Source organism: Falco naumanni, chromosome 2 (genome assembly GCF_017639655.2).
Source record: "Falco naumanni isolate bFalNau1 chromosome 2, bFalNau1.pat, whole genome shotgun sequence".
Lineage (NCBI taxonomy): Eukaryota > Metazoa > Chordata > Aves > Falconiformes > Falconidae > Falco > Falco naumanni.
In genome coordinates, this window is record NC_054055.1 from 93,640,076 (window position 1) to 93,666,080 (window position 26,005).

The 26,005-nt window shown below is 39.4% G+C and overlaps 1 protein-coding gene across 4 annotated transcripts in view; it reads left to right on the top strand.

Annotated features, from left to right (window-relative positions):
- Positions 1–26,005, top strand: part of CTPS2 (CTP synthase 2) — a 73,993-nt gene that overhangs the window by 5,629 nt on the left and 42,359 nt on the right. For all 4 annotated transcript variants that reach the window (XM_040582667.1, XM_040582666.1, XM_040582669.1 and 1 more), the window contains exons 5-13: positions 1,770–1,886; positions 3,298–3,381; positions 6,479–6,559; positions 8,629–8,780; positions 9,020–9,152; positions 15,686–15,774; positions 16,559–16,653; positions 17,638–17,700; positions 19,041–19,084. In XM_040582667.1, the coding sequence (XP_040438601.1) occupies positions 1,770–1,886; positions 3,298–3,381; positions 6,479–6,559; positions 8,629–8,780; positions 9,020–9,152; positions 15,686–15,774; positions 16,559–16,653; positions 17,638–17,700; positions 19,041–19,084 (858 nt within the window). The remainder of the gene's footprint in view (positions 1–1,769; positions 1,887–3,297; positions 3,382–6,478; positions 6,560–8,628; positions 8,781–9,019; positions 9,153–15,685; positions 15,775–16,558; positions 16,654–17,637; positions 17,701–19,040; positions 19,085–26,005) is intronic.

Below are 26,005 nucleotides of genomic sequence, written 5' to 3' on the forward strand. Positions count from 1 at the left end.
CAGTGACTGCAAAGAACTAGCTTGCTTTCTCTTCGCTACTTACTGTAAAAAGGTCAGATTGAAGTTTTATGGAGAGCAGCAATGCAAAGACAGAAGTTTTATATTCTTTGGTTTGTTCTGAGAATGATAGGTGTGGTCTTAACCCTACAGCTTCTGTTTACTTGGCTAAATCCCTTCTAGAATACTGCTGAAACTGAGCTGCTGTAGGGTTTATTAATACAGCCAATTACTGTAATATGAAGCATATATTCCAAGCTACAGACTTGAAGAAAACTTGTGTACTGCTTGAAATCTCCTATGGTCAGTAGGAGGGCCTATAACATTCTAGCTTTTCATATGACTTCAAATGTTCATCTCGTTCCTTGTGGTTGTGTTTAAAGGAATATATCTAAACACTGTGTAAGTTAGTTTCCCACTTTCTGGTGCTATTTTTAAGATCTTTGTAGGTAACTTTGTTAATCACTTAACCTGCTGATGTTCTGCAGAATGAAAACAATGAGTTTTACTCATCCTCAGTAGGGCATTGAGACAACTGGAGGAAAGGCAGTCAGTAACTGCTGGTATTGCTGTTACAGTGGAAAATACAGGAAAAGATTGTAACCGAGAATTTGACAGAACATGACATAGATTTAATGCCAGAAGTGACCACCATAATCAGTAGTGTGATAAACTTTGTGATCTAGGCTGCAGATTGCTTAATATTTCTTATGCAGAAGAATTTGCCTGGATTAAAACAGACTTATTGATACAGCTGTAGATTTTTTATCATGTGTGCTGTAAGAGTCAAACATTTAAATTAAAACAACTGTAAAAACATTAAATATAGAAGTTGCACAAGGACATTAATAAGTGATGGGCTTATCAGTCCTTTAACTTCAAGCTTAATTTTCTCTTACACCTCCATGTAAGGTGTGGGGGTGTTTTTGGAGGAGTTTGGTTTGTTTTCTTGCTACAGCTCCAGCCTGACAATAATTGTAATGTTTTTTTCATGACAAAATCCTGAAGCAGTTAAACCGAATATGTGTGTCATATAAAAATGTAGTTTTCAGAAGTTTTTCTGGTACTGGGTGAACACAAGTATGCAGTTTTATCAAAAGCCACTTGGTGGCACAGAAAGATCATTCTGAAATACAACTACAAAAGACTATGTGCTAAACACTGCTTTATTCAGTGCTTAGTCTACTACAGCTCTGTGTCATTGAAAGACACCTAACTTCTGTCTTATAAATAAGTTTTGTGATGGACTTTGTTTTGGGTTTTGGTTTGGTAATAAGTATTTCAAGTCATTTGTAATTGTAAATACTATTTCCTACTATCCATATGACATTTATTGATGTTGGAAACCTGTGATAATATTGTTAGATGCCTGTATCTTTTTGGTCACAACTGTTACAGGCAGGAAAATAGAGTTTTTCTGTACAAAAACCTTTATATCAGCTTAACTGTTGGTTACTTGTTCACCACTTTGAAGGCAGCATGAAAGCATGTGTTATTCAGTAGCAACACATATCTTCCCATGGGAAGCTTATGTGTTTGGTGCAAAGTGAATATAACAAAACTGGAAAATTATTTTGTTTTCCACAGGGTGTAAAATGTGCAGAATAGGTGAGGGTTCTTTGCAGAGTATGCCTGCAAGTTTCAATTGTCAGGGTTTTTTTTAAGACAAGAATTTCAGAAAAGCTGTTGAATCTGTAAGAGGTAGACTTTTTTTGTTTTCCCTTTTGTTTTTGCTTTCTGCCACTCTGACATATCCAGGCTTTCTTTTTCAGCTGGGTGGAACCATTGGAGATATTGAAGGAATGCCATTTGTTGAAGCATTTAGACAGTTTCAGTTCAAAGCAAAAAGGGAGAACTTCTGTAATATACATGTTAGTCTAGTACCACAGGTAAGTTATTAAAGTTAATGAAATAGATTTTGCTCTGTATTGGGCTTTAGATTTGTTTACTTCTCCCATTAACCCTTTCATGCGGGAAGATTTACCCCACGTGGTGGTAAATATAAGCCTTGATAATTACTTGTATTGATGTAAAAATCTGTTTTAATGTTCTAAGTTACTAAAAAACCTCTGTTATCAACACTAATATATCTAGAGTGGTAAATATAGTTTTGCTTTTTACGTGAAGGTGCTGGTACATTATGAACCCTGTAAGAAAGTCACTCAGACTCTCTAGGTATTGTTTAAAATTAAATTTGTTAGAGCAAACACTTACAGAAAAACCAGTATAAATGACCTTACATTGCTTTAGGTATGGGAACCTCAGGTGGAGTAGCATTGAATGGTCCTGATGTGCAGCACGCTGGGCAGACCACGTCTTTAGAAGAGATTCTCCCCTTTCGATCATTTGAGCTAATAGATCATTTTCTTACAAGGAATCAACTGTGTCATTTTTTACTGTCAAACAGAAAGGATGTTCTCAACAGAACTTCTTGCTGCATCCCTAGATAAAGGCAAAGCCAGGCAGCTGATGTGATTGGGGGTGCTGGGTGGGAGCTGCCTCCAGGCACCTCTGTTACAACCATCTGGCTGAGTTTGTCCTGTGGCCAAGAGATTTGTGCCGCACAGGCCTGGGCTTTCTCAGGTGATCTCTGATGAGGATCATCAACTCTTCAATGCACAATGGTCTTCCAGTCAAGACCACGACAACTTTTTGTGCAGGGATGAAAGCATGTTTCCATTTGAAATCTGTGTTTTACTTTACAAATAGGTTTTCTTACTGTTTTAAGAGGTAAGTATCTGGGGAGATTTTCATAAGCAAAGGTTGGCAATGATGATACGATTGCACCTTGTACAAATAGAAAGAGAATTATTAACCACTGCAGCTATGGATTAGGGGATTGATCAGCAATTGGTAGGATTGATTCTGTGTATTTGAGAACAGAATTATTTACTACATCTGATTATTTCCAAGGACAGTCACTGAAGGCTTTGTGTTATGTTGGACATTCTGTATGTATTAGCAAAATGCAACTTTTAGAATACTATTTTTCTACCTGAGTCAATTATATTGAAACTTCTTCTCTAAGGGTAGAAAAAACCTCCAAACCAAAAAAAAAACAACCCACCAGCCCCCAAATCCTAAAATAAACCTGACCTGAATTAGGGCCGTGTGGTTTCTTGACAGAATTACATACGTAGTAACAGTGGTACTGTTTCTGTTTCTGGCATATTATGGCTCTATTTCAATGTTTACTTCCTGCAAGTATTACTACTTGCAGTAACTTTTCTCTTTTAACCTGTAACTGTTCTGTTAGTAGATGTTAATTGCTATTTGAGCTTTCAAAATATGTCTTTCCAGCCTAATGCCACTGGCGAGCAGAAGACAAAACCAACACAGAACAGCGTTCGAGCTCTGAGGGGTCTAGGCTTGTCTCCAGATTTGGTGAGTCAATAAATACAGATTTTTATTTATGGGACATCTAGAAGTGTCCTTGCATAACCTGTGTTCAAAGAGTAAACCTTAGTCCCCCATGAGCAACAAGAATTTTAGAAGAAATGCAAAATACGTGCTGCACTGCTTCATTAAAGCCCCAGGAAATCAAAATACTCAAATTCATTCTTAAGTCAACAGAATTCAGCTAACTCCTTGCAATATCTTCTGTAGCTGTGGTGTTCTTCTAAACGGATCTTTAGATAAAAATCATTCTGCACTGCTAAAAATAAAGTTTCAGTTCAATTTGTGGGATAACCTAGAATGCTTTTAGATTCTAACATTGTCACAAATTTCTTTATGCATGATTGAGAAGAAGCAATCCTACCTTTGAAGTTCCTTTAAAAATATTCCTGCTTGGAAATATGAAACGTGGATGAATCTTCCAAGGAAGGTTCCTCAGTTTCTTTCGTGGAATCATAGAATAGTTTGGGTTGGAAGGGACCTTTAAAGGTCATCCAGCCCAACCCCTCTGCAATGAGCAGGGACATCTTCAACTAGATCAGGATGCTTAGAAGCCCCATCCATCCTGACCTTGAATGTTCCCAGGGCCTGGGGCATCTACCACCTCTCTGGGCAACCTGCTCCAGTGTTTCACCACCCTCCTGGTAAAAAATTTCCTCCCCTTACATCTAGTCTGAATCTACCTTCTTTTACTTTAAAACTATTACACCTTGTCCTATCACAACAGGCCTTACTAAAAAGTTTTTCTCCATCTTTTTTATAAAGCCCCTTTAAGTACTGAAAGGCCATGATAAAGTCTGCCTGGAGCCTTCTCTTCTCCAGTCTGAACAAACCCCAACTCCCTCAGTCTTTCTTCACAGGAGAGCTGCTCCAGCCCTCTGATTGTTTTTGTGGCCTCCTCAGGACCTGCTCCAACAGGTCCATGTCTTTGCTGTGCTGAGGACCCCAGAGCTGAACACAGCACTGCAGGTGGGGTCTCACCAGAGTGGAGCAGAGGAGCAGAATCACCCCCCTTGACCTGCTGGCTATGCTTGCTACACTGCTGGGTCATGTTGAGCTTTTATTCCACCAGAACTTTCAAGTCCTTCTCTGGACTGCTCTCAACTCCTTCTTGCACCACATACTATAGTGAACATAAAGCCAACAAGTTTTGCCTCATGCTGGTTGGCAAATGATGACAAATGCTCAACTTCTCCTGTTCTTTCTCCCCAGTGCTCTAGTAATGGTATGTGCTTATTCTCTGGACGCAGTGTTTGCCTCCCTGATACTTTTCCTTGGGAGCACATGAGCAGATTGCAGCTCCCTGTTGTGATACCTGGCTGCCGTTGATGTTAATCTGCTTGGTCAAGCGTTGATAGCAGTGAAACCAGGGCAGCACAGCTTCAGATGCCAGTACAGCCCCAATTCAAACTTATGCTTGTATCTTCCTGAGCTTAGGAAGCTGGTGCTGCTGTAGACACACTCTGTTTTCAGGTCTGCTTCAGGAACAGAAAAGGACATTTTTGCTCTTTGGTGTGAGGCTGCTGGTTAAGTCAAAGAATATTTTTCTTGATTCTGGAAGTTGTTGAGCACTTTCCATTCCCATAAAGTCCACTGGGAGAAAAAGCTTCTTAGCCTTTCTCAGAAATGAAAAAGTAGAAGAATAGTCACAGCTTCTGTATACTAGTTATAGCCTCAGAAAGGAAAAATTATTCTTAAAAGGATAGTCACATAACTAAATTTTGTGTTGTACTTATTTCTGATTTTTTTTAAACTTTTTTTTTTTTACATTTATCAAAAAGGATGTTTATAACTACAAAACCAATGCCTTTATAAATGGGATATGTGAAGAATGTGTTAGGTAGCTTCAGACTGTTGTGACCTGGTAACTGTAATCAGCTTGTGGACGGAAAGACTTAATGCAATGTTGCTGTATATTCCAAGCTTCAGGGCCTAAATTTGGAAGGCCCTTAAGATAATTGCCAGTGCCTGACACGTGCCCTGCTGCCTACCCCCTTCCCTGGGCCCCCACATTCATTTTTAAAAGCCTGTTAATTGTGTATGTAGTAAAAAGAGAACCGACTAATCTAGTCACTTTCTCACATCTTGAGTTCTTGTCTGGGGCAGTTCCAGGACTGCCAGAAGCCAGTATATATATATATGGTTTTTTTTCAAATGCCTGCTGTTGACCACTAAAACATAGAGATTACACTCTGAGCACAGCCTCTTGGCGCTGTTATAAAGTTGCTTGGGTACTGCTTCAAGAAATCTTTAAATGGTTGTTCTCTTGGGCAGGAGCCCAAGGCCCAGACAGTACATGGGGAAGCTCCTATAACAGCAGTCAGGAGGGCGTCCTTTATAAACTGTGCTGCCAGGCTGCCTGATCTAAACTTGGCTAGACCTGTTCTTAATACCTGATACCCCACTGTCTGTCCCAGGCTTCCCTGAGGTAGCATGCTGGGCCAGTCTCAGCTGTTTATGTAAAAGGAGCCTTTCTATTCTCCATGGGGTGTGCTAAGTGCTTAATGAATACGCTGTATCTGCAGATATAATGGACTGTGTTAACAGCATTTTGAAAACTGATTATACACTTGCCTAGTCACTTGAAATGTTCCTCCTCTTTGTATTATATTTCTTTGAGATGCATCTCTGCCACTGTTACTGTACTTTTATATTTTCATGTTGATTCTGATGTTTTTGATTTCTGTGACTGCATTAACTTTAAATTTGTCTCAGCCAGATGGATGATAGATTTCAAAGTGGGTTTAATCATGTGCTTATACTGTCAAAGTCTATGAATTATATCTTCAAACAGTACCCAATAGTAGCTACAAGAAAGGAGAACATGAGGAAGCAGGTTTACAGAAAATGCCAAAGAAAGATTAATAAGAGTGAGTCAGTATGGGCAGATGACTGATTCACTTCTGCCTTGGCAGCAGATCTTTGTGAGCTATGATATATTGTAGAACTCCAAAAGAGGGGACAAGGAAAAAAAGGCACGTTTGTTTGTGCTGTGCTTCCAAAGGAGATTTATCCATGAACAGTATTGAGGATATTCTATTGGTTTGCCTAGTAAATATTTAAGATTTTCCTTCTGTTATGACAGATTGTTTGCAGAAGTGCAAAACCTATAGAAATGGCAGTGAAGGAAAAGATTTCCATGTTTTGCCATGTGGAGCCTGAGCAGGTCAGTACATTAATATTTTATTCATCATTATTTTATTATTGTTATTATTGTTATTTATTATTACTATAAACATAGTAATGGATGAACAAAATGTGGTTAAAGCTAGGGGTTTTGCTTATGTCCATAAGTCATCACAGCCACATGATGAACACTCTTACTGTGATAATATGTAATAGGTTATTCATGTCCTTTAACATGCTTAAAAACTCTACTGTGTAGTTATATATCCCTTTATAATTAAAGTGTGATGATTTTGGCCTTAATAGTTTGTGATTAAGTGGTGTTCAAATAGTTATTTTGGTAAATCAAATACTCTTTAATATTTTTGCATGTGAGAGCATTTGACTTTTCTATGTAATGGATAATATTAAAGGGATAATAGATTTCAAATATGTATCAGTGTTGACTTCTCTCTCTGCATGTGTGTAAGAAAAAGCTTTTTCTGAGTATAAGTCCAGATAAGGACAGAGAGGGCAGTGTGGCCATTACTCCCTCCTCCCCCCGCCACCCTCCCCCCCCACCACCTGGCCCCTTTCATCTTACTGTCTCTGGAAGACAAGATCCTTGAGTTAGCATCTGGAAGATCCTTCAGAAATGCCTTTGTGGTTCTCCAGCCAGAGAGAAGCAACTGGCAGTTTAATCAAACAGAAATGGTGTGTGCTTTTTATGTAAGCATATACATACTCAGATTCCAACTGGAGTTACACCACCAGTCTACCTGGACCAAGAGTCCCATGTGTAACTGCACTTCCATAAGAGCTCCCTGGCAGGGAGGGACCTGTCTTCATGGCACTGTTTTTTTTCCCCAAAGTTCTGCCTTTTAGGGTAGAAGCTGAGTAGTTGTACCAGTCACAGCTTTCATGAGAAGCTGAGTATATGATCCCAGGCAGAGTGCTGCACTCTTGCGCTGTTCTGACTAGCTCAGATGTCCATCCACTGCACTGGAATGTGTAGTATAGGTGTGTCCCTGGTAGTTAGATCCAGTGGACTGAACTGGGGTGCTGTTAGGTGCCATTGTATGTAGCAGCCTTATTTTTTTCTTTATCCTTTTTATTTTTTTTTATTTTCATAACTGTATTCGTCAGAATTCTGCAAAGCCATTCTTAATTTCCCCTGTATGTCTTAAAATTAATGAATCACTTCTAGATCTCACTGGTCACATGTCAATGTAATCCCTAGAATAATCCTCGGTTTCTTGTGAACTGAAGAATTAGATGCATCATCAGGCTTTTTCCTGGAGCTATGTGCAATGCCATTAGAGAAGAAGCTACGGTTATTTTGTGTCTAGATCAGTGGTTTACAATCTCAAGGGAATCAGTCTTTTCAGTACACCTTTCCCATTTATTTGCTGTTGTAGAATCACTGAGTAGTTGAGATTGGAAGGGAGGTCCAACTCCCCTGCTCAAGCAGGGCCACCTGCAGCCAGTTGCCCAGGACCATTATTCAAACAGCTTTTGACTGTCTCCAAGGATGGAGACTCCACAACAACCTTGGGCAATGTGTGCCAGGGCTTGGTCACTCTCACAGTGAAAAAGTGTTTCTACATGTTCAGAGGGAACCTTCTGTGTTTCTGTTTGTGCTCGTTGCCTCTTGTCCTGTTACAGGGCACCACTGAAGAGAGCCGGGCACTATCTTCTTTGCATCCTTATCAATGTACAGAAATACCTGAGAGGAGATTTTCCACCCCCAACCCCCAAGCCTTTTCCAGGCTGAGCAGTCCCAGCTTGCTCAGCCTTTCCTCTTAGGAGAGGTGTTCCACTCCCTTATTCACCTTTATGGGACTTTGGGCCATGGACTCTTTCCTTTATGTCCATGTCTCTCTTTTACTGGGGAGCCCAGAACTGGACCCAGTACTCCAGATGTGGCCTCACCAGTGCTGGGTGGAGGGGAAGGATTGCCACTCTTGACCTACTGGCAACACTTCTCCTAATGCAATCCATGATACTGTTGGTTGACTCATATTCAACTTGGTGTCCACCAGGACAGCACATGTAGTATATAAAAAATAGAATGTATGTTTTCAATGAATTTTTTTTAGATAAGTTTTATGTTATGCTTGTTTTTGTTAGGTGATATTTATCCATGATGTTTCTTCCACTTACCGAGTACCAATCCTGTTGGAGGAGCAAGGCATCATTAAGTATTTTAAACAGAGGTTAAATTTACCTATTGATGACCAACCAAGTGATCTTCTAATGAAATGGAAGAAAATGGCTGACAGGTATTCTAATTCCTGCTGCTTTTTCTAGAAGTGTTCTAGTTCAAGTTAGGTTTTTAGCTGCTGGGCTGGGGTCAGTAGCATGCTGCTGATCAGCACCTGTGTGAATGGTCTGGTTTAAAAACTTTGTCAGTTTTGAGATTTTTAGATGATGTTTTGTGAAGTTAAAGAAAAAGCAAACACTGTTAAAATGTTTTCTCTGTGAAAATTGGTGTAACAACTGAAAAACTTGTTTTTGTCAGGTACGAAAGGCTGCTGAAGGTGTGTTCCATAGCTCTTGTTGGCAAGTACACAAAACTAAGTGATTGCTATGCATCTGTTTTCAAGGCTCTGGAACACTCTGCGCTGGCAATTAATCACAAACTGGATTTAATGGTGAGGATATTTCTGGATTTTGTTTTCAGGAATACTTTGTATGTGCTCTACTAGTTCCCATCATGTGAGGCAGTTTAAATTCATGTGGAAATTAGAAAATGGATCGTGCAGATAAATACAGACTGGCCAAACATCTCTTTTTTTTTTTTTTTTTTTTTTTTTTTTAAGAATTGTTTACAGATTTGATTATTTTATTTGGAAATAAACTTACCTAAAATCAACACTGCAATTACCCTGGACTGGATCTGATGAAAAAGCAGACTTTACCTGCAAATTTATATTTACTGTCAAAGGTAGTTTTCACTTGTTCTCATGAGACTGTTTATTGTGTTAATGAGATTAGCTTAAAGACAGGAGAAGGTGGGTAAATTGGAAAGCCGTTTAGTTTCTTTATTAAAATTGGGTTCCAGGAGCTGTTGCTCTTCATTTCAGTTAATATTCTGAGGGCCATTCATTATATCTTCAGAATTCTGATGATACCAGAATTGAGACATAAACTTAGTTTCTCCAAGATAGTAGTTCCTCAAATAAAGGACTATTTAGGTATCTAATTTGTCTCATTTTAATGATACAAAGTTGAACTACACAGGGAAAAACTGTTATCAGCTTTCTCACTGTGGAACTAATAGTTTCCGTTGCTGAGTTTTGTTGCTAGGGTTGACAAGTCTGGGGCAGAGAAGCAGTGTGGAAGTGTGTATTATTTTCACTTAATGGGTACAGAGGACATTTTAGCAACTTGCAGTAGCAAAATAGTAATAAATGGTTGTAAAGTGTCACCAATGACACGCTACTTTATAGTGAGTCATTAAATGATAAGAGATAAACTGATCACAGTGGGCCGTTGAAGGCTGTATTGCACTCAGTAGGTTTTGGTCTCTGCCTGTCTCTGATGGAAGCAGGTTTGTGTGTGTATGCACTTCGGTAACTGCTGAAAATTCCTGAACCCCGTGACCTTTGTTAATCATTGCCTTTTTCATGGCATAAAAACTAGAAGACATTAGAGTGAAAGTTTCAGGGTGGTCAAAAGCTATTCATGGTTGTTCGTGCAAGGAAAGCAGGATGTTTCCACTTGGGTCTAGAAAGTTTCTTACTGGAAGTAACCACTTTTTGACAAGGAAGGTCATTAATATCCAGGATGGCTTAACGGGTTGCTAAAGGCAGAAGGCCAAAGGCTATTCTGTTGTCTCTGTCCATGTACCCCAGAAGGAAGCTATGGGAGCACCTACAACAAATGGGGGTGCGTATGTACTTTAATGAAGCACAGAGTAATGAATACATGGGAGTCCTGTTTACAGTGATAGTTCCAGAATCTTTTGGGGAGAAGTGCCCTAAACCATGAACACCGAGTACTAAAGAAAGAGTTTCTCATATCAGAAACCTGGTAACATATTTCTGTTTGCTTGAGAACTCACCAGGAACATATCACCCGAGGTGTTTTCTTTTCAGTGACTTGGTGGAGAAGGTGACTAGCCCTGTACCAAGTCAACCGATTATGTTTTGTACCCTCCCATCATTGCCTGGTTCTGATGGACTGTTAATCAGATGGTGAAGTAGTTGCAGCAACTTGTGATGATATAGAATTTACTTTTCACTTCACTGTGGCTTGTGCTGTTGAGAGCTCTGAAATCACCCTGTTGTTCTTTCACAGTATCAGTGTGCTGCTTGTCAGGCACATCAATTGGCTGCAAATCCTTCCATCTTTTGCTTCTCATTGTTGATGTCATCCCAGAACCTTTTCAAGTAAGGGGAGGGATGCAGAGATGCACAAACAAAAGCAAATCTGAACTATTTTTTCTGTAGGACTTCTTTACTGAGACAAGTGGGTTGGTTTATTTTCTGGGGAGGGGGAAGAGGCCCTTCCTATTAAGAGAAAAGGAAAAAATCTCCAGAAACTGCTTATCTTGGTGTCCTTCTACTTGTCCTCTGTAAAGTATCCTGAACGTTGAATAGTATAGAGACAGAGAACTGGTTGCTACCTATCATGTAATACAGCTAGGGAGCCACTCCAGAAAAGAAAGTAACTTCATGTTTAATAAGAGGAAATATTTTTTACATAGTAAGGAACTTAGGCATAACATTCACCACTGAAAAGCATCTCTGGAATTATAAGGACTAAGCAGAATTCAAGTAAACGTTATATGTTCGTGTCACTAAGAAGCCAGTTGGTAGATATCATGGAAAACACAAAAAACCCCACCCAAATCAAAAACTCTACCAGAAACTAGGCTTAGGGAAGAAATAGCTTATGTTTTAAGGCTTAAGCTGTCCCCTTTTCTTGAAGAGAAAGTGAAAGATGTATTGTGGAATTAAAAAAGTAAAATCACTGTATTTGTAGGAAATAGATAAGCTTTCCTCCAGCATAAGTTTTGTTCCACAATATACATACACATATAGTTGGGAAGACCTCACACCAGCTGGACGTGTGCAAGTCCATGGGACCAGACAGAATGCATCCCAGAGTGCTGAGGGAGCTGGCTGGTGTCATTGTCATGCTACTCTCCCATTAGCTTTGAAGGGTCATGGCAACTGGCAACTGAGAGAACTTCCCCCAAGGTGAGCACCTCTGCTCTGCTGCTGGCAGGATCTGTAGCCGAGCGCTCCAGCGTTGTGTGCAGCGTGGTTTCCTGAACCAGAGGAACCTCTGGGGGAGCAGAGGGAGCTACAGGGAGCCCCCAGCTTACACCACGTGGTGGGACTTGGCTGAGCCCACCCCTACCTATAGAAGAAGCCCCTGGGAGCACCAGAGACCAGGGGCATGACAACCAGGTGTGGTGCAGCAGTTTGTGCAGTAGGGTGGGTGCTGAAGCCCTGCCAGCTTGACCAGGGAGCAATGGTATCCACCTGGCAGAAAGCCATGGCCTCTCTTAAACTTTGCACCCACCACGATGGATGCAGCTGCCCAGACATGCTGCCACGCAGGTGCCAGGCTGCAGGCTGTGCCCGGCTCGTACCAGTACTGGGTAGACGGTGGCAGTGAGTGCTCCTGTGGGAGGTTTACCCAGACAGAGGGTCTCCTCTGCTTAATGGCAGAGCTGTGTGAGGAGGTGAGTAGGTTAAGGAGTATTGGGGAGTGCGAGAGAGAGAGAGGCTGACTGCTGGAATCGCACGCTGCCTTCCCTGAGACAGGCCCGACAGGCAGGCAGGGCGATTCCCTCTCCTCTCTCTGCCTGGCTGAACACAGTGACTCAAGGGACAGGGGCAGCGGTGGCCAGCTCCTGCCCGGCCGTTGTGGTTTAGCCCTAGCTGGCAGCTAAGTACTGGGCAGCCGCTCGCTCACTCTCCCACCCCCCAGAGGCATGGGGAAGAGAATGGGCAAAGAGGTAAAACTTGGGGGTTGAGAGAAGAACACTTTAATAACTCAAACAAAAAAACCCTAACAATTGTAATGAAAAGGAGAGAGAAAGGGGAGACTAATAAAAGCCAAAGGGAAGGGGAAAAAATAACCCCCAAGTGATGCACAATACAACTGCTCACCACCTGCTGACTGATGCCCGGCCAGTCCCCCAGCAGTGACCAGCAGGCCTGGGCCAGCTCCCCCCAGTAACGAGCATGACGTTCTGTGGTATGGAATATCCCTCTGCCTAGTTCAGGTCAGCTGTCCCAGCTGTGTCCCCTCCCAATTTCTTGTGCCCCTCCAGCCCTCTGGCTGGCAGGGGCTGAGAAACTGAAAGGTCCTTGACTTCATGTAACCATTACTTAGCAACAACTAAAACCATCAATGCTTTATTAACCATTGTTCTCACACCAAACCCAAAACGCAGCACTGTACCAGTCTATTTCAGATGAAATTGGGACATGGCCACAGCAGGCAGGTCACCTCTGTGACTACCCTGCCTTCCCAGCTGCCTTTGCCTAACAGGGATGAGGCTCTGCAAGTGGAACCAGACAATAATTAGGGTGGTGGTTTGTCTAGCTTAGAGGTGTTACCAAGGTTAAGTCGGCCTATGCCCTGTATCAAAACCTTCCATAAAAAAAGGTGGGTCATTGTCATAGGAGACTCTCTCCTGAGGGGAACAGAAGGCCTGACAGGCAGAGTGGACCCACTCCTTAGGGAAGGTGCTGCCTCCCTGGGGCCTGGGTTAAAGACGTGAGGAGAAAGCTGCCCGCCCCGGTACGGCCCTCAGGTTATTGCCCATTGCTGGTTTTTCAGGTAGGCAGCGATGAAGTTGCAACAAGAAGTCTGAGGGCAACCAAGGGACACTCCAGGGCCTCGGGACGACTGGTTAAGGGATCAGGAGCACGAGCAGTGCTCTCCTGGATCCTTCCAGGTGCAGGGAGCCATGAGGGAAGCCGCAGGAAGAGCCAGCAGATCCACACCTGGCTGTGAGCCTGGTGTCGCTGGCAGAATTTTGTGTTGTTTGATCCTGGGTCAGTTTGCACGGCAGCAGCCCCGCTGGCAACAGGCGGAGTACACCTGTCTCAAAGGGGGAAAAGGGTCTTTGCACAGGAGTTGGCAGGGCTCATTGAAAGAGCTTTAAACTAGATTTGAAGGTGGAAAGAGGGGAGACCGCCTCGCTCTACAACTACTTAGAAGGAGGTTGTAGTGAGGTGGGTGCCAGTCTCTTTTCCCAAGTAACAAGTGATAGGACTAGAGGAAGTAGCCTCAAGTTGCACCGTTGGAGGTTTAGATTAGATTGGAAAAAATTTCTTCACTGAAAGGGTGGTCAGGCATTGGAACAGGCTGTCCAGGGAAGTGGGTGAGTCACCATCCCTGGAGGTATTTCACAGATGTGTAGATGTGGTTTAGTGGTGGACTTGGCAGTGCTACGTTAATGGTTGCACTCAATGATCTTGAAGGTCTTTTCCAACTGAAATGCTTCTATGATTCTATGACTAGAGAAGGGAAGTGTTGCACCAGTCCTCAAAAAAAGCAGAAAGGACAATCTGTGGACATGGCAGGTGGTCAGCCTCACCTCATTCCCTGGGAAGATTATGGAGGAAACACTCCAAAAAGTTGTTTCTGGGTGCATGGAGAAAAAGAAAGTGGGAACAGCCAGAAATAATCTCTGGAGATTTTCAGATTTTGTCTGGAAATGGCCCTGAGCCGCCTGCTCTAATTTGACCTGCTTTGAGCAGGGGATTGGGCTAGAGACCTCCAAAGGCCCTTTCTGGTCTATGTGATTGTGTCACTGTAGTCTTTTCTACCAACAGCTGCGTAGTGGGATGTTTTTATGATAAGTAAAATAACTCTACTTTTAAAAAAAAAGTGAAAAGTACCAAGTCTGAAAATGCATGGTTAGCTTTGTGTGCAGCTGGTCTTAAGTTTGGTGGGGCTTTTGCATTAAGAAGCATGTGAATCGATGATGGCTGGAACTCCAGTGTGGTGTTGAAATCTTAACAGAGAAGTGCTCTTACTGTAATTGCCTGCATGTGCTAACCTCCTTTTTAGTGGTTTTGTCCAAAGGCTGTCTGTATAATCCTGTGTTCTGAATGAACTGCTTAATATTGCGTATGGCGTCCAGCTCATAACCTAGCATCCACATGCCTGAATGGTGAAATGTTGATGCTACTTGAAGTGCTAAATGTGCTGGCTCAAAATGTTTGGCAAGGAAACCATGATTAACTTAAATTGTAATTAGTTTCTTTTTCCAACCTCCTAGCATGGTAAAGTGTACTTTTAGTTGATCCTATAGTGTCCTACTAGTATGGAATAACAGCATTCGTAAGTAGTTATTTTTCTGTTGTATTTTTGATGCCTTCTGGAGTGTGGAAAAAGTAGAAAATGTTTGCTAGAAGGCAATCCAATCTGGAAAATTTGCAGAAGTCTTCCTGTTGGTTTCATTTGTCTGCACACAGATAAGTTCTGTCATTTCAGGTGATCTCGTTTTCATGGGGGGATGGACTCTAGAGCGGGGTGCTATTAATTATGTTATTCTGTGGAAAAGACTGAAAAAACCAAGAATCAAACTCTGACGTTTTATGTCCCCAGTACAGTGCGTAGCCACTGCACTCACTTGCTCTAGTGGTACCTCAGGAGCCATGCAGTAGAGATTCTAATGCAGTATTTCTAGTAGGACATCGATCATGGGTCTGCCTCCCTCTCTACAGTTGATGTTTTCACAACAGTCCCCTGGAGTGCCTTTCTCGCACTCTAAACAATGCAGGTTTATCCAGTCTTATGATAAGATGAGGTAAACTGTGGCACCCAAAAGCTAAGGAAGTGAACACCCTGGCCACATCTCATTTGGATGTCAGGATAAGGTCAGCACCACCCCTTGACTGGTGCCCTGATTTCCACAGGAAGAAAACCCGGGTACACAGTTATGAAACATTCTAGGAAGTCTGCTTACCTGGAGGATAGCAAAATGAGGACTGAAGGCATGCAGAACTTTGGAGCTACGGGCAAAGAAGGGGACATGGATTGCTGAAACAAGAGCAAATACTGGGTCTTCAGTAAAGTTCTTAGAGTTTTATTGGGAAATTCACTTGAAACTAATAGTTTGACGTAATGCTATTGAAAAGTTGCTTATACAGTGTGTGCTGCTCTTCCTGTGGAAGAAAAGACTATTTAATTGCGTATTTTTCTTTATTAGTACATAGATTCAACAGAACTGGAACGTTCTACAGAAGCGGAGAACTCAGTGAAATATCACCAGGCATGGCACAAACTGTGCAAAGCAGAGTAAGTGGCATTGGGTATTCTGTATCCCAAATGCAGACCATGATATTTATTTCATGTAATGAAAAATTCTTCAGTAAAGCATTTCTCACTGCATCCAAACTTCTGTTACTTACATAAAGGGATAGATGTGTGTGGTTGGTGACTAGCTTCAGATATAGAAAATTACACTATCAACTTATATGCTCAAACTCTGCTTTAATCTCTTTAGAGAAGTTGCAGATGTTTGGTTGGGCTTTTTTGAGGGGTGGTGGTTTTTTTTACAGCTGGACTTTTTTTACAGTGCAGGTCAGTTGTCAAAGATTTTTCTTTTCAACGTGCATCTTCGTGAAAGGTAGTTAGATAAAAGCTTAGTAAATGCTGGTGACACTGCAAATATCTGTGTTAAGAATCATTGTTGGGATTTCAATCTGTATTTGTAATGGGATGTTGTTTGTTTTCAAAATGCATTTTGTTTCTTCACTATTACTTAGTAGGCATAAAGTTTTGGTGTTAGGGTCCTAGAGTAGTGAATGTGTAGCTAGTTTAAGTAATATGTATTTAAGCAGTGGGAACTTCACTCTGAAGCATGAGGTTGGTCAGATGAGAATTGGGGTGGATGGATGAGACAAATCTCCAAATTTAGAGTTAAATTCTGTGTATTCTGAATACATGTCATACAAAAGATGCCTTTTGTGCATTGTGCTTGCATTGTTATAACTTCAGAAGTCTTTTTTCAGTTTGTATGGGCTTCCTTTGCTGGCTTGATTCTACATGTTGGTTTCTTTATATATGGCTGTCATTACAGTGGCATTCTGGTCCCAGGAGGGTTTGGAATTAGGGGAACAGAAGGCAAACTCCAAGCTATCTCCTGGGCAAGAACAAAGAAAAAGCCTTTTCTTGGTAAGATCATTAGAGTCAGAAATTACTGTGTTTTGAAGGTGTATAGCAAGCTAATTGATTTGATTTAAAAACACCCAGACAAACACATACTATAGAACACGGGTCCTCAAACTTTTTAACCAGGGGGCCGGCGCGCGGATGCAGTGGCAGGCCGTCATCTGCGGCTGCTTGGTTCCCCCCCCAACCCCCGGCGGGGGGGTCTGTAAATACCGGGGGCCGTATCCTGCCCGCGGGCCGTAGTTTGAGGACCCCTGCTATAGAAGGATCATGTCTTAGGGAAGTATTTGTGCTGTTGTATTTGTCTTGTAAATAATGTCAGGGTCATAGTCACATAGTACATCTAGTGTATAAGGAAGGAATGAGAAGACTCCCTACTTCAAAGGTTTTATTTGCTATATTCACGTTAAGTGGGGAGTCTTTGTTCTCCATCTTTGCTTAGCATCTTATAGATACTAATCAGTGTGCAGAAAACTTAGATGTCTTTGTACACATTTGCTATATTAAATAATTTTTGTTGATTTACTGGTGTATTTTATTATGGAAAAGTCTAAAGATGCCATCTGGCCTATAACATAAGTGCTGTTTTGTGTAAGTGCCTCTGAAACTTTGGTTCCTACTCCACATTTCTTAGAATTTTGTAAGTGACTACTTTGACTAGTTGCCAAAGCAAAATTTGAATCTGGATATACTCAGACTTTCAGCTTCTGTTTGTCTTTACAGTATTTATTGATAAAATCACGGAAAGAAAAAAAAAATTTTTTGAAAGGGCTTAAAGCACATAATTGTGTCATGTGTATTTACAGTGTGCCAAGTTTGAAGAGTGAGTTTTATGCTGAGCATCCATTTTTGTTTTAGCTTTTTTATAAGTCTGTATATATGCAACTGGGTACCAAGATTTCTAAGCAGTCAAGACAGAACAGTGAGTACTTTGTCAGTCCTGCTCTTTGTGCTGTTGAATTCTGAGCTTTTTGTTTTCTCTTCTAGGAGTTTGCCTGGGAATGCAATTGGCAGTTGTGGAATTTGCAAGAAACTGTTTGAATTGGAAAGGTGAGCTCAGTATGTTAGTGTGAATTTGATTTGCTAACAGAAATTTTTTTCTAAATGTGCAACATGTATCTATTATTAGAACTATTATATAGATCCTATGATTGTTAGGTACTTAGCTCTTCCAACATGATCATTTTCAGCTAAGCACCCTGTGCTACCTTTCTGTGCAAGGCAGTAGGAACTCTTATTATACAGATTGCTTGAAACCGGCTTCTTGATCTAACAAGTGTAGGAGAAAGTGTGCTTGTAGTTCACCCCTGTAGTCTCTTTCTGGAGTGTACAGATGGTGAGGAGCAGATAATGAGAAGTGGTCTTCTCACTTGCTTTCATTAGTTGCAGTAGCCAAACCGTAGCCATAGCCATAGTAGTATGAAGAGATTTAGTTCACCGATTGTGATGAAAATTTATTAAATTGATCACTGCTTATGAAAAAGTCTTTGTCTTAATTAGGAATTATTTAACTTGGACAGTGAGCTCAGGGAGTGCAAGGACAACTTTAATGAGCAGGTGATGCTTGTCCTGAGCCCCCTAAACAAGCAAGATATGAGCAGGACCATCCAGACAAAAAATACTGTGTGCACTTCTGTCATGATGGTAACTCCACCACACTCTGGCCAATGTCCCTGGCGTGTGTGAACCTTATGAACCATGAGACAGTGCATGCCTGCACTTAGTGTAAACTTAGAAGTTTACATACACTAAGTATGTACACTATTTTTGTTTTTCACTGAGTATAAAGGTGGGCAGGCTCTGGGACTGGCCCAGAAGCCTCACCTACAGGTGGATGCACTACATAGAAATTTTCCCACTTATTGAGAGACTCCTGGCACCAGCTGCAATGGGGCTTCCCAGCCAAAGTGTGGGCCTGGATGATGTTAAGGTGGTAATTGGCGATGTAGTCTCTGTAACAGTTTGCAGTAATGATTCGATGTTTTGCCCCTATTGCTTTTTTATCACATTGTGCATAATAACTAGTACAGTTTCCTTTTATCATATTGCATGCTATTTTCCTGTACTATATTGTAATATAATAAACTGCATTTATTCTTACATTTGATTTGGAATACATTTTTGCTTGGTATCCAGTCAGTCAGCAAACCACCGATGAATTTCTACCACCAACAGCTGAAAGGAAAAAGTTTTGGGAAGTAGGAAAGGTAGCGTGTGTAACAGGCTATATGTTTCCTGTGGTTGGTTCAAAAGGGTGCAGTATGTATTTCAACATGTGAGATTGTAGCTTAAATGCAGACAAACCCCCAAACGCCACAAAACAGTTATGAGTTTGTAGTACATGTAGAACAACAGGTATGTACTGTGTTTGTTTTGAACTTCTGTTCCAGATGCAAATTCTACAGAATTTGACCCAGACACAAAAACCCCTGTAGTAAGTACTGATTTTTTTTTTTCCTGCATATGTTTTGGGAACATACATCTTTTACTAAAAAGGGAGTTACCTCTCTGTAAGTTAAGATCTGTCTATATTTTTACATGGTAGGACATGAAGAGTTGTCTGCTGTCCCTATTCAGTATTATTTAAAAAGGTATTTTCTTTTAATAGTCCCTTACCTTCACCCGCTTGCTTCTGTGATTTGCTTTAGCTTTATTTTTGTAATTTTTCTGATTGTTTCCTTGGCTGTAGACTGATGCTGGGAGTAGACAGTAATGATTAGGTTGGCTTTACTAGAGAGTAAAATATGAAGGGAAGCTGGAAAGTGTAGCACAAAGCTATTATAAAAATATAAATTTATATAAAAAGGTAAAGATTGTATGGAAAGTTGTTGAAAAATTCTTCTCTTTCCTGTATATAAATAATAAAAATAACCACTAGACATCCCCCCCTCACCAGTCCTCCTTTTGAGAAAAATGTCAGTGCTGTAGATACCACAGGACGCTCTGTATTATTATATGCCAATGGTAGAATTTTAGAGTGGAGTGCTTCCTACTTCGGGAGAGTATGGTATCACATTGTCATAAAAGTAAAACTTAAAAATGATCAGTAAGAGAGTTTTTTTTTAAAGACAAAAAGGAACAGAGATACATGTGAGAAAAAAATAGCATCTTGGTGTAAAATGTAAACATCTGTTCTAGTGATGAATTAAGTGCATTGCTCATAGTGACTTACTGTATCTCTATCAATTTCCTTCGAAAGAGTTTTGTTAGGATTTTTAAGTAAAATACATTTTTTTCCACATCTGCTTAGTCTGAAACATACAAATAGGTTTTTAAAGCATTTGACCTGTTTGTCAAGGTTGTTTATATACATAGGAGAGAGAATCTACTCTGAACTTTTGAAGGTAAGTGAGAGACAACCTCTGTAGGTCTCTCACTGTGAGACTTGCTGCTAAAACTTGTTGGCGTTTGGAAATGTCCTCAGGTGAACAAAGTTAAATGTTGCATTTGGCATCAAATTTGTGGGCTTGTCATTGTAAGAGGATTTTTTTCTTCACCCTTCTTTTGAGTGTATGCGAAGACATACCCTTAACTGGAGGGGTCAATTTCATAATACCAGTGTATTGTAGAATGTGGAAGATGTTGGAAGCTTACTGTAGATTTTTTGGGAAGCAAGAGGGATAGTATGGAAGACTGATTCTGGGGCATCTGTTTCTAGGGCTTTTTAGTGCCAGTTTTATATAACTTCTCATGACTGTACTTCAGCTAGTCACCTCGTGTACCTTTTCAGGATGCAGTCAGATCATCAGGAGGGGGTGAGTCACCCTTTGGAATGGTTGGTTTCTTTCTGTTATGCAAAGGGTTGTTCACAGTAGCTGGCCCAGATGCAGAGCTCCACACTTAGATGAAGTCAGAAGCACAGATGCTTGTCTGCTGCAGCTGTACAGGCAGTTTCTCCCAGGACAGAAATTGTACTGTGTATTAGTATAATATATCTAGGATAAAATTTTATCCCACAAGAAATTGAGTGATTTGCAGTTTGTATTCAAGGGCAAGTAAGGTATATATGTTAAAGAGAAAATTATGTGGACATAAGAAAATAATGGAGTGAATGTGTCATAGAGGATTAATACAGTGTTTACAATTGAAGCAGTATGCCTCAGTACATAAATGGATATTCTTTTTTTTCTAAGCTACATTAAGGTTCTGAAATTGGTTGTTACCAGTCATATTTCAGCATCTTAATCTGATCTTTGACATCTCAGTTCTAGGCAAGAAAGAGATGTAAAGCATTCCAAGGGGGAAATTTGCACTATCAATAATTATAACTGTTAAATAATTTGTCTTAGCAGAGTCCATCGTGTGCTAAAACCTGCTTATATATTCTGTATAATAAATCAATAAAAATGATTGGAAGAGAAGCAGGTTAGCGAAGCTTGTGAATTACCAAACTGATGTAGATGTTTCATTATCCAAGACAGTTAATTGGAAACACAGTATCAGCACTGATAATATCTTGTGATGCCACTGTGATTCAGCTGAGTGCTAACGTAGGACCAAAGCAGTGTACTTTTCTTTTGTGTAAACAGTGTACCTGATCCTTTGGAAATGGGAGAGGGTGAAGAAAGGCACTGATGAGGCGGTCGTTTGATTTCCTTTTATTTTTAAGAAAAAGGAAAAAAGACAGAGGGTCAAATATGTAGTTCAGCAGGGGAGCTCGGGGGCAACTGTAAAATACGCAGCTACTTACATCCCTTCTTAATTTGTTAAGCATTCAGATACTCAGAACTGTACTCACCAAAGCTGATAGTTCCTTCTGAAGTACATACAAAGTATCATGGTCTACTTTGCTTCCCTTTTGTCTGCATCTATGGAAATTTGAACCTTTTTTATTAGAAAGAAAAACAGATTGTCATGTAATTGTGTAACTCAGAGTTAGGCTTTCAATGGAAAAATAAGTGTCTGAAATAATGAGAAATAATATTACTGGCAACTCTCAATTAAAGTAACATAAGTTATTGTACTATTAGAAGAGCATTGCTTGCATGACTAAAGAGTTTTGAGCATCATAAAAAAGTGTTTGTATGTGATGAGGCAATTGTGACTTGTTCTGTTTTGAGCAATAACAAATTTACAACTAAATGTGCAAATTGAGAATTGCCTGCAATGCTGAATATTTGTTTCCTTTTAGCTGTTCATCTATTTCTACTGACTATCATTACAACAATACTGCTTAACCTGGGTTCTGCAGAAGCACCCATGAGTAACATTATGTAGGAGGGAAACGCTGTATAACTCTGTATTGCTTGTTTTGGGGAATATTGATATAAATTATATTGGTGTGTAAATGACTGCAAGTATTGTAGAATTAAGATTTCAAATACCTTGAAAAAAATGGTAGTCTCTGCATACAAAATATAGAAGTTAATGACTTAATAATGTGAAACAGCTAAAATTGTGTTTTTAAAATAAGCTAGGGGGAAAAGGATAATCCCCAAGTTTAATATCTGTGTGATGAAAACTTAAAGGAAATGAGACCTAGAAACTGAAAATATGAATAAGCTGTGATTTATGAGCTGTGTTTGAGATAGTTGAAGTTGCTATTAGATATTTTCATTTAGGCTTAAATTAAAAATGTAAACTGAAGAAAAAAACCCCAAAAGCTCTGATATGGCAATTACCTGTGTTCACTAGACCATACCATTTACAGTATCAAAATACCACCTTAAGGTTTTCTTTTCAATTCCTCTTTAACACGTTTCATTTCAGTAGGGAAAATGAGGAAGGTACACGAGCACTGATCACAGTCCCTTAAGTTCTTGATCTCATCTTGGTTGATTATTTGAAGGTCATGTTCCCATTATATATACTTAAGCTGCTTTACTTTTTAGCCTTTTGGATAATAATGATGGGTAAATTACTGTTTTTCTTTGCAGGAAGATAGCTGTTCAGAAAAGTAATGAATTTGCTTGAGAGTAGTGCTTCATATGAGTTTTCTGTTGCAAATTATAATTTTAAAATGAACTGCTTTAAAGGGAAATGGTATAGTCTGTGAACTGCTAATGAACTGGATTCACTGGGTGGCAAAACTGTCACTGTTCTATTCCATTTCTCTCTTCTTCCTCTACTATTAAACGTAGATTTTTTGGGGGGATGAGGCTTTTAATTATGTCCTTTGTCAATTTAATTGCAACTACCTCTAATACTGTTCTAGGGGGAAAAAAGCCCCCAGAAATATTTCTAATGCTTTTTTTTATTTTAAATTTAAAAAAGCTAATTTTAATTGTGACTGTTGTTCTTCATGACCTATTGCATCTTGTGTAGGAACATGCAACTTCAAATATTGGACTGGGTAAAATAAGTATATTTTCTATAAACTCAAGAAATTGTGCAGAAATAGGTTTTGCCAGTAGGTGACACTCTTGTAACATGTTTGTTTCTTGATGCCCGATTTTCCTATTCGGGATGTCAGTAGCCTGATTGAATTAAAAAATTTTTCAGGTTGTCTAAGAGATGAAAAGGAATGTATGCCCCACTCATGCAAATGCACCTCTTAAAATTCTGTGATTTTACTTATGCATGTAAAGTAGCTAATGTAGCTTGGTAAGCAAATGTGTGTATGGTATATTTAATTTTGAAATCAAAGCTTATTGTTAATTTACAATAATATTTTTTTTATAAGCCAGAAAAAATAATAAATATTATGCTTTTATTTTCTTCCAAGAAGCATAACACATTTTAACAGCTGGAGGGTTTGTGTAAAAGAATGGCCCAGGAGCCTGTTAGAACATTCATATAATGTTTAAATATCATAATTTTTGAGGCTTCTGTTTATGCATCACTGGTGTGGAGTACTTTATTCCTCATTTCATGGAGGGGAAATTCAGGAATAGGAACCACTGTGGTATAGGATCTTAAAAGCACTTGATAGGCTTTGCAATTAAGTTGAGTCTTTAAGTCCTTAAGTAACTGAAATGTAACTGATTTATCAGGATAATGGATGATGTTGGTGTTAAAATTCAGTCCAAAATTCCAAATTCTCTAGTAGGATTAGTGCCTAATCTACTGAATTACTTGTCTTCAAAATTTCCATTCTTCTCATTTATCTTCTTTTTCACTAATTTCCTCTTAAAGTAAATAATAATGCTCATGAATTACATGTGTGAAAATACATGTCACAGGGGATCATGCAATGAAGAGGTTAAAACTGCACCAAGTAAATGCAATGAATGTTTTAACGGCCACAGCAATCACTGAGTTCCTATATATACTTATGTATTTCCATTTACAAGTCATGACAAAAAAACCCCCAAAACTTGGGTAAATATAATTGAAAATGAACATGTAATGTTACAGTCATCATACTTACTATTGTTACATTGTTATTGTAAATAAGTACTTTGTGTTTTAAAAATTTCAACTGTTTACCATATGGAAGCATCCTCTTATGTGAATGAAGAAACTGAACCGGGAGAAGTATTGGATAGTGTGCACTAGGAGACACTCTTCAAATGGAATGCTACATTGTTTCCTTTTGTGTGTTTTAGAAACCATTTCGTTTGAATTGCTCTAGAGGCCCAAATAATAGCTGTAGTAAAGCAGGGTTTGTTAAACACCGCTTTCTAAATGTAGTGTGGAATAGGAACAGGTAGTTCTGAACTAATTGTGAGGCAGCTTAGCTGGAAAGTGTGGCTAGTGAATATGCAGGAAACACAATACAAGATGAACTTTGTTATATGTCAAATCTTTATTCTGTATGTTTTAAAATCATAACATTTGTGGGTTTAGGTGTACATATAGTGTATGCAAATGCCAAGCTCTTCTTCAAAGCGGTGATATTCATTATTGCAGATGCCTCTACTGTCCTGTACCAGTTATCTTTTTTATAAGCATCACAAACTCATCAAAGCTGATACTTCCATCATTATTTTTGTCCAACGATTTAATTATGTTATCAAGTGAGAATGAATCCTGTTTTTGTAGGGAAAAAAATTAAAAAAAAAAAAAAGAGAGAATGAAATTAATAGATTGCCACAACTGTTTTCCTCTAAGGAATATTGGCAAGAAGTGATGCAGTCAACAGCTGGTGTTACTTGAAGGTGTTACTGGTAATGATGTATTTACCAGTTTTACTGGTTAAACTAGAAATACAGTGCCTGCTGTCACCTGCCAAAAATGTTAAGATAGATATGATAACCATTTCAGAAGTATCAAGTTTTGCTGAGACAGATTAGTTCAGTCTTGTAGGTAAACTTGGAATTTAGGAAATGGAGCAGGTGGAATAGCTGCAGCATATACATAGTCACCAGTAAAAATTAATGTACATACCACCTACTGCTTAATTAGATACTAATCTAGGCTGTGAATACTCTATTTGAAAACATGTTGCTCCTTTCATTAGACTTTGGACTAGGACTTAAGAGTCTCTTTCCCTCCCCTTTTCCCCTCTTTGCTAGGAATACCGTATTCACTATTGAAAAATTCTTGCTAATGAATTAAATCTAGTTTAGATTATTAGCTCCTTTTATTTGTTGTGTCTGGTAAGAGTGCATCTAAAACCCCAAATGCAGTGAGTATTCTGATAACATCCCTGATCAAACTAGTTATGTAATATAAACCTGGGTTTGATTTACAATTCAGATTTTTCAAGTATTGTATTTCTTCATATTTTATGCCTATACATGTTTTTCAATGTCCTGTCTTGCTTTTATGTTGGTTTATTATAGTGCCATATATTTCTGCAAACAGACTAGGTGCTTGAAAATGTCTGATGTCCAGACAGAAAACATCAGTATTGTTTTTCCTGGACACTTCTATTTCCATATGTCTGAGAAGATGGGTATGGTGCTAAATTGTGTACAGCTGATATAAAAAGCATTATATTTTTGGATTTGCCATCACATTTCTTACCCATTTTTTGCAATTAATTTCTACACAAGTTTTTTAAAAGAAAAAAACTTTGTGTTTTATTAGTTTGTTTGTTTGTAATTAGCCACTTCATGTGTCATGTTCAGTCACATGATTTCATAATGAAATGACTAAATTGGATTACTGTAGTTTTCAAAATACTGGATTTTTCTATTGAGGTGCAACTACTTTCAGACCTTTAGCAAAAATTGCTTTTGTCAGCTATCCAAAATACAGTATTTAAGGATTTGACTAGCAAAAGAATCAATGCAGTTCAGGAAAGGTCTGACGGAGAATATATATCTGAAATCAGAACCTAGATTTTTTTCCAGCTATAGGAAATGGGTATTTCTCTCTCTAGCTTGATGGAATCTCTTTACTTGGCATCTTTCTGGAAAACCTTCTTTTATTTTGTAGTGATGGGAACTTAATCTAGATAGAAGTTGGCTCGTATCTCTTACTTTTAAATTTGTTCTACCAATTTACTTGGTTTAAAGATTTTTCTATA